This window comes from Vicugna pacos, chromosome 12 (genome assembly GCF_048564905.1).
Source record: "Vicugna pacos chromosome 12, VicPac4, whole genome shotgun sequence".
Lineage (NCBI taxonomy): Eukaryota > Metazoa > Chordata > Mammalia > Artiodactyla > Camelidae > Vicugna > Vicugna pacos.
Window position 1 is genome coordinate 32,608,496 of NC_132998.1, and position 15,405 is coordinate 32,623,900.

General features: G+C 38.1%; 1 protein-coding gene across 7 annotated transcripts in view; it reads left to right on the plus strand.

Moving 5' to 3' along the window:
- The window catches only part of ANKS1B (ankyrin repeat and sterile alpha motif domain containing 1B), an 862,484-nt gene that overhangs the window by 802,838 nt on the left and 44,241 nt on the right, over positions 1–15,405 (plus strand). For all 7 annotated transcript variants that reach the window (XM_072973193.1, XM_072973192.1, XM_072973191.1 and 4 more), the window contains 2 exons: positions 2,191–2,319; positions 4,165–4,236. In XM_072973193.1, the coding sequence (XP_072829294.1) occupies positions 2,191–2,319; positions 4,165–4,236 (201 nt within the window). The remainder of the gene's footprint in view (positions 1–2,190; positions 2,320–4,164; positions 4,237–15,405) is intronic.

Below are 15,405 nucleotides of genomic sequence, written 5' to 3' on the forward strand. Positions count from 1 at the left end.
GAGATTAGAGGATGATTTGCTAGATGTGGGGAGAGCTTTTAATTAAGAACTCACAGCTGCATGTTTCCAGGGTTTTAACTGCTATCATTTAAAGGTTATTACACTCAGCTTCAAAATAATACTGAAATCCACATATTCTGCCTTTTTTATTTTATGCTAGTTTTTGTGGGGAGCAGATCACAGCCAGCTGAAATAAAGACCGAGAAATAATAAAGAGCCACACATTTGAGAGAGAAGGAAAAGAACAAACCAAATTAGGAAGTCAGGGGAAACATAATCCTGATTAATTCATTGCAGTCAGTTATTGCTTCTACAAAATAAAAGTTCAGATAAATATAAAGAGAAAACTCAATAATGAGTCAGGGATGGATCAGAAAACATAGGATTTTTGTCTAAAAATGCTAAAGTAAATATTCCAGATAAAGTCTTGGCAGTATCAGCAGATGGGAGAAAGGAGAACCAAGCGGCACGCAGGTAAATCAGCAACTAGAACAAAACTAACAGGCAGAGTAGCTCAGAATAGAGTGTGAGACAGGAGTCAGAGGGGTTCTGACTGGTCACACACTCTGATGAGACACCAAGGAGATAAGAGGAGGCTGACTTTGCTCTTCCTGTGGTTGGAAGCGACCCATCTTAAGGAGAAAAGCTTCAGGCTGTCCCACGTCTAGGGAAAGTGCTGTACGTTGCTGACGGGCTTTAGAACTTTTTTGTTTATTCAGGCCAGTTAGAAATTTCCAGGAGGCAAAGCTTATGCCTAACCCTTTCCAGTATTGACAGTCACTTCATATTCTTCCTAATGTTAAGTCCCGCCACCACAGAGAAGAATGGGAATGCTAGTCCTCTGCCCCAGACATGCCTCCCAGCTAAGCTGTTCCTGAAGACTCATGGCTTTTAACCTTTTGAGGTTTCTAGAGCCTTTCAAAGAACTTAATGAAAGCTACAGACTTCTTTTGTCCCCCTAAACATACGCCTACATCCAAAATTTTGCATTGTTATCACAGACTTCGTGAAATCCTCCTTAAAAAAATCCTAGTGTCACCCCATTTGCCAGTACTTCTATGGAACTTGGTCTCTAGCCAGGGTTTTATTTGATTTGGGAGCTCATGGGACCTCTTTACATTCCTGAGAAAGGTAATTTCTCGTAATTCTAGATGACCAACGAAATAAAGGTTAGAAGAGAGTGGCTTTGGAAATCTGCCTGTTGTCTAGTCTTAGTTAACATTTGAGAACAAAGAACTGAATTTTGAAAAATCAGAATCTCCACCAGGGAAAAGAGTGAAAAATCTCCCATATGTAATATCTAAATCAGACTAGAGCCCGGAAAAGACCTGCCAACACAGGACTTTACTTTAAATTTAGACTTTCATACTAAACTGTTATAACCTGTCAGGGTTAACTTCATGGAAATGATAACTAGAATGACGGATGTCCTTCTGTCTTAGGTCTGTCTCCACGGGTGTACGTGCTATATGATGTACCATCGTGTGTGCATGGGCTTGTGTTTGTGATCAAGGACTTCAAGCACATGCACAGGCACATACAGAATCTGGTATTTAAATATTTAGGCTTTGTTCATCCTTTAGGTTTTCTGAGGAACGTAGCTGATTACATCCAGTACAATCACAGTGGCATTATATTGATACAAAATGTATTCAGATGAGAGAAACTAGATGTCATCCATTACATTTTTCTTCTAAAATTTTGTTTTGTATCACACCTACCGTACATACTTTTTCTCTGGAGATATAAAATTACTCAAATTACATGGTACATGTCATATCCAGGAACTGAAATTTATGGCACCATGTATCTGAATGCAAAAGCAAATTCAGAGTAAAAATTTCAGTCAAGTTTAAAAACAGAAGAGTCTTTCAAAGGCTGTATATTCTTTTCTGTTGTAACAGAAAATTATGACTTAGTAAATCATTTATGAGTATCTTCATGTTTTATTTTTAAATTACTTAGAGTAGCATTCTAAAAATAAAATAGTTCAGCTTCTTTCATACCTCAGAAATTAATTCAGCTTCGGGAAATATGATACTAAGACATGTAAAACCATAATAGACATACAATATACCCAGATGCATTTGCATGTTTATAGCACGCGGGGATAAGATGAACTCAGGCCAGCTATAGGGGATGAAGTTGGCCTACTGCTCATGTTACCTCTAGAATAAATGTGATTTTCAGACAGGAGACTGGGGAGAACCTTCCATTACTTTGCGACCTCCAAATGAAGCCACAGCCTCGACTCCAGTGCAGTACTGGCAGCACCACCCGGAAAAGCTCATCTTCCAGTCGTGTGATTACAAAGCTTTTGTAAGTTACCCAGAATTCACTACTTGGGTACCAGTGGGAACAGAGGGTACACTTCTGGCCTGTGTTACATTGAAGGTATCCCCAAGTGTCCATTACTAAAATTCCTAACATGTTCTCTCTTCTCTTTTTCTTAAAGTAGCCACAAAGTCCAAATAAATAGAGCTTTATAACCCTTTCAATCTTGTAAGCTTAAGGTCTGTTTTGCTTTCTTGTTATATAGTTGTAACAACTATATAACTGCTATCTTAAGTGGAAATGAGTATAAAATAGCACATACAGATATTTCCACTCACTTGCCAATGATCTCAAAACGTTGGGTCTACCACTCTATGTAAATACCAGATTCTTTTCATTGTCATCATTTGGATTATATTACTGGACTTTTTTTTTTCCATAGGAGAGGGAATCAGACTTAGCTGAGAATTATGTAATATGAACAGATAAATGTTTGAAAGATACCGTAGGTTTGGGGGCAGATGGTTGTCATGACTACAGTGGAAAAAGTGAACCTTCAGCAAAGCATCAAAACTGTCTCTCAAAAATAAATGTTTCAATTAGGACAAAATTTCCTCATACATTAAAAGATAAGGATTTCACCATGATCATTTTCTGTAATTTGATGAAGATGTGGATGTTCTGGTTATCTCACAGCAATTTGGGCTTTTTTTTCCATTTTGTGCTGTCTGTGCCTCTTTTACTGCTGACTTATTGAAGCATTGGAGTTATTTCAATCCCAAAACTGCAGGATTGAAATGCCTTCTTCTTCCTCTGAGGCTCAAATGCCAAATCCCTGAGCCTTTCTGGGCAGCCTTTCTTGGAAGCCTTTGACCAAACCTCTGCTATTCTGCCCTTGCACATCCTCTTCAAGTCATCCCAACCCAGTTTTTGCAGAGTGCCAGGGTCTCCTCAGTCATATCAGGGAAAAAATTATTTTAATGCACTCTTTAAAAAAAAAACAAACACATATACAGCTCTTTTTATTTTTCTCTTTTTGAAGGAAATCAGGGAAAAGTGACAGACAACCTACTGAAGCTTCAAAATGTTGACAGGGAGTCAATTGGTAGAAAGGCAAAATAGATATCTTGCTAAAAACTATTTGCCCCAGCCAGTACTGGGAGCGTGCGTGGCAGCCTGCACCATGGCAATATTGGAGTTGATCACCTAACGACAAAGTGGTTGGTCATTCCTGGGAAGAGACATTCTCATCCTTCTCCTGCCCCGTTCAGCCCCTCTAGTGTCAGTTTGCACCAGAGCCTCAGCTCTCTCTGCTGTGGAACAACTGAGAATGACGTTCCCCTGCCACGCACGCTCCCAGCCTGATCTCAGGTGGATCAACCACAGGGCACACAGCTGTGAATGAAAAAGGTCCAAAACTGCATCTCCGCCTAAGAACAGCCTCATGTTAATTACCTATGCAGCCAATTGAGTCCAAATAGGGTGCATGTTGCTTAGCTTCTCAGCTGTCTCATACAACCCTGTAATTACATAGATAGTGATGTGATTTATTTTTGCAGACATTGCTGCCTCAAAAAAAAAAAAGGGAAAACATTTTTAGATGCCCCCATTTTGCAGTTAAATATGATTTGAAAGATGGCATCTTTAGAAACTGCTGCAGTTTTATTATAAAGAGCAATTTACAGCTTTCAGAACTGCAGTTAATTCTGCTGCATTCTCTCTATATACATGCGTTTATATGTTAGGATTAGTTATTGTTAGTGTTTGAAAATTATACAGCAACCTACAGCCAGAAAACCTGGCCAGTAGTGCTTCTACAATTTGTTTTTAAATTGCTGCTCAGATTTATGTTCTGTTTTTCATAAATCATTGAAATTTTTTGTATTTCAGTATTTAGGTTCTATGCTGATAAAAGAGCTCAGGGGGACAGAATCCACCCAAGATGCTTGTGCAAAAATGCGGGTAAGTTTGCCAAACGATTTTATTTCTAGTTACTGAAATACTAAATACTGGGTATGGATACAAATTGCCACTTTTCAAATTACTATTTTCTTCCTCTGTTGGTCGGCTGAATCACATTGGTGTCACATAAAAAGGTGTTTGGGTTCTGTTCATGTTTATACTTGAGCTTACGTCACTGTAGTTTGAGCTGATGTCTGTTTGATATATTTATACCATGTTACACTTTTCTTTTTAAAGATTTAAAGTTAATTTTATATACACTGGAGAATGCTCCAGATTAGGCAAAAAATGATCTTTAGTATGTTAGAAGAAAATGTTTTAAGCACCCACTTGACAGTCTGAGAATATTTATTAAAAAGATGGCCCAGTAACTAAAAATTAACAGATGTGGAAATATTGAGAGCATATTACATAAAGCTAATATTCCTTTATGAGGCTTCTTAATTACTCATTTTTAATATAAGAAAAACAGTCAGCTCTGAGTTGAATCATATAAGGACCATAAATGTTGGCAGAAATGGCAGTTCCAAATGTTGTGATTGGTGACTGCTGGATTCGGAGGAGTCTGTATTAGCCAAACCAAACTGAATCTCACTCAGACCGCAGACCCATCACATGAGCTTTTCCTTTTGATGTGGCTCTTACTCTTGCTTCCTCCAGAGCAGATGCATAGAGGATATGGTAATATCTGGCTGATGATACAAGTTAAAAATATTGGACTCATTCCATATAGCCGCTAACCAGAGTCAAATTTAAGATCATTAGCGAGTGAACCCTAACTTTATCTGCCATTTATTTCATATGGGCAGCTTTTAGTGGGAAACACTTAAAGGCATATAATTGAACAGTTATGAAGGTAAACATGTAATGTCCTATTGCTCATGGAAAGCTAAATATATGTGAGTCTTCATGAAATTGACTTCAATATGTAAACGCTGACTTAATCTTTTCATCAGTTCAACAGCAGAAAGATTGAAACAGTTACCTTTCTGTGTGATGTAGTTATACTAAGTACAAGTGCATCTTTATCTCAGGTACTGTGTTTAGTTGAAAAAAACTCTGATATGTGCCAGGAACTCTGATATGTGTTCTAGTTCTGTTGCTGCTTACTTACTTAGGAGTCACTTTTTAGTCTTAACAGTAATTGCTAACATTTATTGAGTAGTTACAACATACCAATCTTCTGTGCTGAATTCTTTGAGTGCTTAGCTCATTTAATCTTTGCCATAAAGCTATGAGATTAGTACAATTATTGTCCCCATTTTGCAGATGGAGAAACTAAGGCTTAGGGAGTTTAAATAACTTTCTCAAGGTGAATAATTTGCCAATCTGGGACTGAGTTTTTCTGACTCTGGAGCCCAAGCTTTTAACTGCTACATTCTCCTGCTTCTCCTGAACCTCATTTTCTCAGAAAATAAAAACATTCCAAATGTATTCCAAATGTCTCTCTGACCTAAATTATATCACCATTGAACAATAAGAAAATGGTAAAGGTTTCCAATCATCAAGCCTCATAATAATTTTAGAGCTATTCATGAACATGTCTAAGAAATTAATTTGGCATCTCTGACTTAATACTATAACTCAATTATCTGAGTCTGGCTACTTCAATGTGGTAATGAGCATAAATAGTGCATAGAGCACATAGCTCCATTTAAAATACACCAGATCTATGATTTGAATTGCAATCAATTTCTTGAAATTAAGTGGATCTGAAATTCCATTTGGATAGCAAGAGCAAAACCACTTTAATAGTCTCAGTGGAGAATAATTTAGTTAAATACTTGTCTGCTGCTTAAAATGAAAAGGCCAGGCCATCTATTTAGAGACCATTCTTCTGTTCTTTGGGACATTTTTCTGATTTGCTACCCTAGGTGGGTTTTTTTGAGGTAGTTTACATGAAAATAAACTTTATTGCTCCTTAAATGTCACATTTATTTCTCATCCTGATTAAATAAATATCAGTCTTTGATACAGTAACTAAAGTTGCACTCACTGGGTTCACCAGAGCCTTTCAAAAGCAGAAGTGCCAATTTGATCCATTATCTGGGGTTATTGAATTGTGAATTAGAACTCTTCACCAGCTAAAAATGATGTGAATCTCAACTTGCAGTTAATTTTCAGTTTGACCCTCAAGTAGCTGTTTTCTCTGTTTTCAACATGGTGGCATTTCAGGCAAAAGTCCCAGTATCATCATGTCTCCACGGGAGAAATAGTGTAGGTCACAGATGACCTTAACATTGATGTACAGTAATATACTAGGCCAGAGTATTGTAGATGAAAACCTTACCTGGTTTACTTTTTCAATTGAAAAAACAAAAGTTTTTAATTCAACAGAATGAATTTTAGCTGAAATTAAAATTTCTCTCCCAGTAAGAAGTAAATCAGTGTAGTTCTTCACTCTGATAAATATTTCCTTAAATGTATTTTATTAACGAAGACGACTATGATTTGGCTTCTTTCACTGAATTCACGATCCAGTGGAGGAGACCAACGTGTTAACATTTAATTACCCCAGAGTAACAGAAGTATCATCATAAAGATATCTTCATGTTGCCATCAGTCATGGTCTCCTAAAATCAGTTTCTGAGGACAAATAATAGTTAACATTTGAGAGCCATATGCCACTGCACAAGTGATATGCACGTTAATGCATTTAACCATGAGAGAAGTATTGCTGTTGTCCCCCCCTTACATGTGGGGAAACAAAGGCCAAGGAAGGTTAAGTAACTTGCTCAAGGTTACCCAGCCGGCAGAACCCAGATTTGAACCTAGGCAGTCTCACTCCACTACCCACACTCGAATCTCCAGGCTGTATCAGCTCTCCCATGTGCCAGTGAAACATCTACTGTCCTGAGTTTTAAAATAGCTGAAAAGATGGATAAAGAAATAGCTTTAGGAACCCTCAAAGAGTCTGTAAGATTAGTATTGGCTAAATTAAACCGTTTAGATACAGACATATGTAGTCATTTGGGGTACATTTCAATGTGTTAACATAAATTAAAATCTTGGAGGATTTTTTTTTTCCTGAAGTATAGTCAGTTTACAATGCTGTATCAATTTCTGGTGTACAACATAATGTTTCAGTCATGCATATACATAAATATATTCCTTTTCATATTCTTTTTCATTATAGGTTACTCCAAGATACTGAATATAGTTTCTTATGCTGTAGAATATAAACTTGTTGTTTATTTTATATGTAGTAGTTAGTATCTGCAAATCTTGAACTCCCAATTTATCCCTTCTCTCCCCCTTTTCCCCATGGTAACCATCAGTTTGTTTTTTATGTTTGTAAGTCTGTTTCTGTTTTGTAAATAAGGTCATTTGTGTCTTTTTTTTTTTTTTTTAGATTCTACATATAAATTACATCATATGATTCAGGAGATTTTTCTATTGCATCCTTAGCAGCTGTAAATATTTTTTTTTCTCTTACTTTAACATATTCACTTTGCCCCAGCAGAAACCAAACACAGTTGTCCCTTCTCAGAAATGTTTGGGGTATTTAATAGTCACATTTCATTAATTTTTAAGTTTACCTAAACCTGTTTATTTATCTCTAAGTTCCCCTCCAGTTCTGAAATTGAGATAATCCCACACTAATCTCCTGGTGTTTTATATACACCTATTATTTCAATTAAAAATACACCATAATAAACAACAAGTTTATACTGTATAGCACAGGGAACTATATTCAATATCTTGTAGTAACTCATGGTTAAAAAGAATATGAAAATGAATATATGTATGTTCCTATACGACTGAAGTATTGTGCTGTACACCAGAAATTGACACATTATAAACTGACAGTACTTCAATAAAAATATATTTAAAAAATTAAAAACTAAGACAGCACAAAAAAATGCACCCTAATAAACTAACATGCGTGAGATGATAGTCATTCCTACCATTCTACAATATGGAATCATTTCTCTCTTTGTTCAGATTAACCAGTCTCTTTCCTCTTCAAACTGTCTTAAGATTTTTTTAATTAATAGAGTTTGTTTTAAAGGAAGTTTTAGGTTCACAGGAATATTGAGCATAAAACACGGAGAGGTCCCTCCATCACCATTACCCTCCCAATTTCCTGTTACTAACCTCTTGCATTAGTGCCCTACCTTTGTAACAATTGAACCAACACTGATAGATTGTTACTAACTAAGGTCCATTTTTTGTGTTATACGATGCTTTGGGTTTTGACAAATGCATAATGTCCAGCATCCACCATTACAATACCACACAGAATAGTTTCATGCCCTAAAAAAATCCCCCCTGCTCCACCTGTTCATCTCTCCTCTCCCTTGCCCCCCTAACTCCCGGCAACCACTGACCTTTTTACTGTTACATAGTTTTATCTTTTCCAGAATTTCATATAGTTGGAATCATACCATATGAAGCCTTTTCAGACTAGCTTCTTTCACTTTAGCAATATTCATGTAAGTTTCCCTTTCATGCCTTTTGTGGCTTGATAGCTCATTTCTTTTTATCACTAAGTAATATTACATTGTATGGATGTACCACAGTCTGTTTATCCAGTAACCTATAGAAAACCACCTTGGTTGCTTCCAAGTTTAGACAGTTATGAGTAGAGCTGCTATAAACCTTTGTGTGCAGGTTTTCATTGTAAGATTTTTTTCCCCCTGAATCTAAACCCTGAATAATGCCCCTCTAAAATTACCTTCTGAATGGTGGTTAGTGGCAAAGAATCAATTGAAACTTGTAAGAAACCCTGATCATTTTTTAAGTAAAATTCCAATTTTTGCCTTATCTTTTAGAGTTTGCTTTAAAAAAAAAAGCCCACGAGATTAGCTACGCCTTGATAGTGAGGCATACTTTTAGGGAGAATGATTTCTACAAATTATTTTGCACCTACTAAGTACAACTTGGCTGCTTATTTCCTTTCCCATGAAAGCTTTACAGACATGTTTATTTAAAATTAAAATTTCAAAACATAGATTAGTAAAACGTGAGGAATTGTGAAAGATACCTATTTAGTATGAATACATTGATTTAGTGATGCCTTTATGTTCCTGCTTGGGTTTTCCAGCTAAATTTGTGCTCAGGGACAGAATCTTCATTTCTGAAAAGATTCCTGAGGGGAAGCACCAGCTCTGGGATCCTGCACAAGGTGCTCCCTTCGCGTTTTCCCCTTGGCTTCATCACACCTCACAGCACGCTGTGTAAATGTCTGGTTACTTGAGCTTCGCGTCCCTTAGATGGCAGGAACCATGCACTGTATTCCCAGAGCCTGCTGTAAAATAGCTACCTTAGAATGTACTTGTGATGGTTCCATGGAAAGGAGTGCCTGTGAAGGGTCTAGTTCAGTAAAAATCTTAAAACATGTTGACCTCTTACTCCAAATGTTTGAAAACAAGTAAACTGATGAATAGATTTGTTTTGGATTATTTAATTTGTTTTTCCCTACCTGCAATGCCAGTGCCCCGGTCCTTACCTTGGTTTTCAATGTATAATAGATCAGAGTGTATTCAAGGGGGAGAGTATAGCTCAGTGGTAGAGCACGTGCTTAGCATGCACGAGGTTTGGGGTTCAATCTCCAGTACCTCCGTTAAAAATTAAATAAATAAATAAACCTATTTCCATCCTCCCCTAAATTTTTTTTAAAAGAATATTCAAAGACTCAGGAACCCTGCATTCTTCTTTCCAACTTTTAAAGGCCGTTGCCAAAAGGGAGAGAAAGTGAAGGGACACTGTAGATATGATGGCGTATGTAGTTTTGCAGTTTTATATTTGGGGGAGGTAATTTGTTCTTAAATCGATTGGGAGTTGCCTCTTTTAAATAATGTGTCCACAGAACTAAACTTTACAAAGCAATAAATTGATTGCTTTGGCCCTTCAGTTCTCTTTGATATGAGTAGCTCTCACTTCAAAGATTTGAAGACGTACAGTGAGTGTTTGGTGAAATGAGGGATTTGTTCTGGCCAAGCGAGGTTCTACTCTTCCATTCTGCCTCCCTGGACTTCCACATACCCCAAACCCCAGCCCTGAATTTTGCCCCAGGGTATATTTATCACTAATACACAGCACTCTCTCACTTCCCTAATTAAATATACCATCAGGAAACATCTGCTACTAAGAGATAGGCCATTATATTCAATTTAATACTCTAAAAGCTGACTTTCCCTATCTATCCTTGACGAGTAGAATTATTCATAGGTGTTTGTGCTCGAGGAAATACCACTGAACAAAAAAGAAAAAGAAATAATCTGTTTTCAACTATAATAAGGTAGAAATCTACCTTCTTGTTGCAAGAAAGGAAATATTTAAAAGTTATTTTTAAGTCAGGAATAAGCAAATCTTCTAGTATATTTAGGTTTTGGAATCTCTTTTTCCCAAAGGGCTCAGACAATTTCACCATCAATCAGACTTCTTGTTGAGTCTGCTCTCTTTAACTGATATGATTTTTAAACCTTCCATCTGGAAGCAATTCTAAATTTGAATTTTCAAAATTATAGATTTCCAAATAATTGTGCCTTGGTTGAAGTATGAAGACCATCTTTTTTCTATGCTTGTAGGGAAAGAAATTAATGATGGAGAATGAATTGAAAAGCTTGAAAAAAAATTTTAGGATCAGATGGAAATGTTAAATTAAGAGGCCTCTCTCCCCTTAGGAGAGACTCAAACTGAAGTCACATTTAGTCTTTCAGTCCTCATACAAATCCTTTCTGTGAGGAAGTGTCATTTTCAGAAATAATTTCAGGGACTATTTCTTAGGAACCAGGCTGGGGGAAAACTTATAAACAACTGTTTTTTTTTTAACAGTTCCTGATGCCCAAGTTTCAGGAAACAATCAAATATTTATCTTTCACTCTCTGAAAGTACTGCACAAGCTAAATACAGGTCTAAGGCCACAAATGTGGTGTGTGTGTTTGTGTGTATGTCTTAAAATAGCAATACACACCAAGAAACCACTGCACTGCTAACCTCTATGGCTGAGCTTTGCTCATGTGTACTTCTAGCTTTGTGAGGATTTTCCTAGGGGTCTACCCAATGAAAGACTAAACCATCCCAACCACCTTATCCCATATCATCTTCCTACTCCAGTTCTTTTTATTTTTCATTTTTGTTTTTATTGCTCTTGTTACTGGCTTTTATCCATGTGACACCCTCACTGTTCCACATCACTGCAAGAGTTCATGCGCCTCTTCTGTCTTTAATTTCCACTTGTCTTAAGCTCTGTTTCTAAATGCGGTGAGTCAGTTGTCACTGGTCCAGATATATTGCTCTGCTGAATGTTCATTGTTGCAACCACTGTTTCATGCCATCCTAGCATACAGCCCAGAGATTATTCAGTTATGCTCACACGTTTTGATTTTATTTCTGCCCTCCTTTGCCTGTGGGGTGCTGTGCTTTGGAAAGCTGATTGAAAGCATTCATCCTCAGAATAACAGTAATAGCTAAAACCTGTTGATGCTGGGCTCTGAATTATGTAATCTTCCAACAGCTCCACAAAGTAGATGCTATATTAACATACCCATTTTACAGCTAAAGTAACTAAGACATAGAGAGGTTAAAATACCTAGCCACATAGTTTGGCAGGTTCAGAGATAAGACAGGAATCCAAACAAGAGACAGGGATCCTGTGCTCTTATTCACCGTGGTGAGCAAAGGAGGCACTGGAGGAAGGGGCTTATCATTGGGTCCCTTTATAGATTCAAGATGACACTAATGCACACATGCACACATACTCGGAAGCTGTACTTACAAGTGATGGATTGAAAAAGTCCATGTGTTTTTTTCACACATTTACAATTGGCTTTTTTAACTAAAAACAAATTTTTTTAAACTTTACATTTTCTTCTTACAAAAGCAATACATATTCATTGTTATTCAACTTCAGAGCAGAGATACAGAAAAGAGAAATGACAACAACTGTCATTTTACTACCCAGAGATAGTAAATATCCCTCTGTTTACACCTTGTTTGTATGTAATCCTCCAGACTGATGATTTCTGCATTCACAGGCATCACTTTTCTACCAAAAAAAGAGGAAATATTCTGAGCCTACTGTTTAATAATCTGTTTTTAAATACAATGACACATTTTTATTCCAGTAAATATTCATCCCTAATATTATTTGTGGTAGTTGAATATTTCAATCCATAACTGAACCAAACCAAATTTACTTCACCAGTTCCCTTTGTTGGTCATTAAGTCATTTCCAATTTTTTCTACTTATAACAAATACTATCCCTATACCTAAATCTTCTGCAGCTGGTCTAATTAAGCCTTTAGAATGATCCACTAAGTGTAGAATGTCTGGGTCAAAGAGTATACACATCTTAAAATGCTAGGTAAGTATTACCTTACAAAAATTGTCCCAATTTACACTTCCAGAAGCAGTACACAAAAACGTATTGATGTTTACCTGTCACATCTCTCTGGGGCGTTGCTGCATATCGTGGATGTGCTCCTAGTTGAGGGTGACCTGGGGAACTTTTATGAGAAAACACATATCTTCAGCATGACCTCTGGGCTTATCAGCTCAATCTGGTCAACATCTATTCTAGATGTAACTCTAGAATCTGTCTTTAGGACCTGGACTCATTATTATATGTGCAGAATGTTTTATACTTTCACAGTTCTTGAAGCACCATGGATGAATTAAATAATACTTGTTAATTGCTCTGAAGACCAAGAGCTGCAGCTAAGTGCTAACTAAGGATTTTGGAAATCACTTGTCAAGTGGAGAAGAGTGTGTTTTGATAAATTAACGTCACTCTCAATCAATGTAAGATGCAGTAAAATTGAGTCACTGCCAAAGAAAGATTCTGACAGTGACTTCAATCAAACTGATCAACTGCATTTTTAGAGCAGAAATTCTCAAAATGGAGTCCCTGGACTGGCAGCAGCAGCATCTGAAAATTTGTTAGAAATGCAGAATCTTAGGCCCTACGTCAGACTCCCTGTCTCAGCCTATTTAGGCTGTCATAACAAACATACCATATACTAGTAGAAATTTATTTCTCAGCGTTCTGAAGGCACTGGATTCAACATGAATTTGGGGGGGGGGACTAAACTATATAGCACTTACTGAATCACAAACTCCACAGGTGGCACCCAACAGTCTGTTATTTACCAGGCACTCCGTGTGATTCAAATGCTCTCAGAAGTCTTAAGAACCACTGCCTTGGTCCACTGGGCATTCCAGGAAGACTGCTGGTAGACAGACTGTCCTGGTAGACATTCTGCCACAGTGCCTGGAAACCAGCCAGGGCCAGAGGAATGGAGGTAGAGGGCATTGCTCTGTGCAGTGCAGACTGGGCCAGGGCATGTGAGTTATTCCTGCAGAACAATAGCCCAGTCTTATGCCGGAGGAGTGGTTTGAATGGCTGCTTGCCCACTGTTCTGTCACGTGGTCTTATGCTCTGTATTCACCCATGCTTTGTGTCAGAGTCCTTGTGACCAGAAAAGCCCTTGAAAGGTCATTTACCCTCATTTCCCTGCCAGGTGAGACTTACCCCTAAGTCATCAGAAACAGATGGGAATCAAACTACTGTTAAAGAGGGAGAAACTTCCCAGCTGCCCCTAATAATCATTCTGCCCTCCTCATCTCAACGCTTGCAGTTTCTGTTGCAGAAATAAAGACCTAATAACCCTTCCCTCTTTGAGACTGAAATATCACAAGATCTAAGAAGCTTTTGCACCCTCTCCGTAGGAATCTCTTGGTATATCTCGAATCACATCTGTGGTTCTCCTCCAAGTTCTCCCACGGTCTCCGTGCCTGGCTCTGGGCACCAGGGCTTTCTGAAAAGTCTCTTGAACTCTCCGTGTGTCAAGAGGCTGAGACTGTGGTTCTTCTTTAGAAAGCTGGCTTCCTGCTCGTTACTATACATTAATTACATTTGTTCATTTATTTAACAGTCATGGATTTGAGCAGCTTTTAGATCGAACCCTATGAAATTGCTGGTATTTAGCCATTTTTGACCCTTAAAGAAAGGCAATTTCATAGGGTTCAACCCAAGACCACGTGGTAGTCTAAAGGCGCGAACTCTAGAAAGGCGTGGCCGGCAGCTCAGGTGGAGCGAGGGGCGCAGGCGCCGAGGGCCGCGGAGGCTCACGGGAGCAGGCCGGGGAGCCGGGAGCCGGAGGAAAGCCGTCCTGGCCCGTCAGCTGGGGGGCCAGAAAGTGATCAAAAAGTCACCCTGGGCCTGAGCTTTCTCCAGAAAGTGACTTTGAAGCTGAGTTCCAAAGGTAAGAGTTCCTTTCAAGTGGCTGGTTTGCGGTCTGCGGTCTGCTTTTTCTCTTATAATCCCCGTGTCGTAGCCGGCTTCCCCGTGTACAAAATCACCACGTTAATGCTTGTTTGGTGTGTTTTTTTTAATCATTCGAAAGTCACTGAGGGCTACCAAACATAATTGTTTGATCCTATTTTAATTTACTTGCCGAAACTGAATATAATAATTAAGCGCTGAAACGAAGGAAAATATTACATGGCAAAATTAATAGTTATGACTCAGCACGGAATATCTAACTAGAAAACGTTCTCAGGGTAGCCGTGTGTAGGTTAAAATGTGCTGTAAGTTGGACGGCAGTTGACCGTCGGAAAATCTGTGCCAGTCTGCGCTTACAATACACGGGCGGTGGTCGGGGTGTACTGTAAGAATGGCGGCTCAGTGACGGCCTCCCCACGGACTGCCTCACTCTCTTCCCTCTCTGTACTGATTATGGGGCACAAGTGATTCCTATTAGGAGCGTAAACGTCACGCTAGACTCAGCTCCCAGCTGAAGTGCTTCCAGTCCCGGTCATAAACCTCTTTGCTCTCATTCACACTTGTGAAAGTCCTGCTTTGAGATCAGAGGGTCCTGAAATCGCGAAAGGACATTATCTTCCTGTCGATTCTGCGTTAGATAATGAGAAACTATTTTTGGGTTGTGCTGTACAGCTAAAATAAAGACTTGGTGGCAATTTCTGATTTGATACAAATGTTTCAAGCAGTTCATAATTTGTAATTTAAAAGGAAAAGGAAAAAGATGGTATTACTTTCCTCGGTGAAGCCAAAAATCCCTTTTTCTAAAAAAAAGCCCTAAAATCGTTCAATTATTTTTCCTATTAAGAACAATATTTCAAGTGTCCACCTCCAGACAGGAAATTATGATCTCTGTTCTGTATGATGCTTAAAAACAATATAAACCCAAGGGTAAATACAG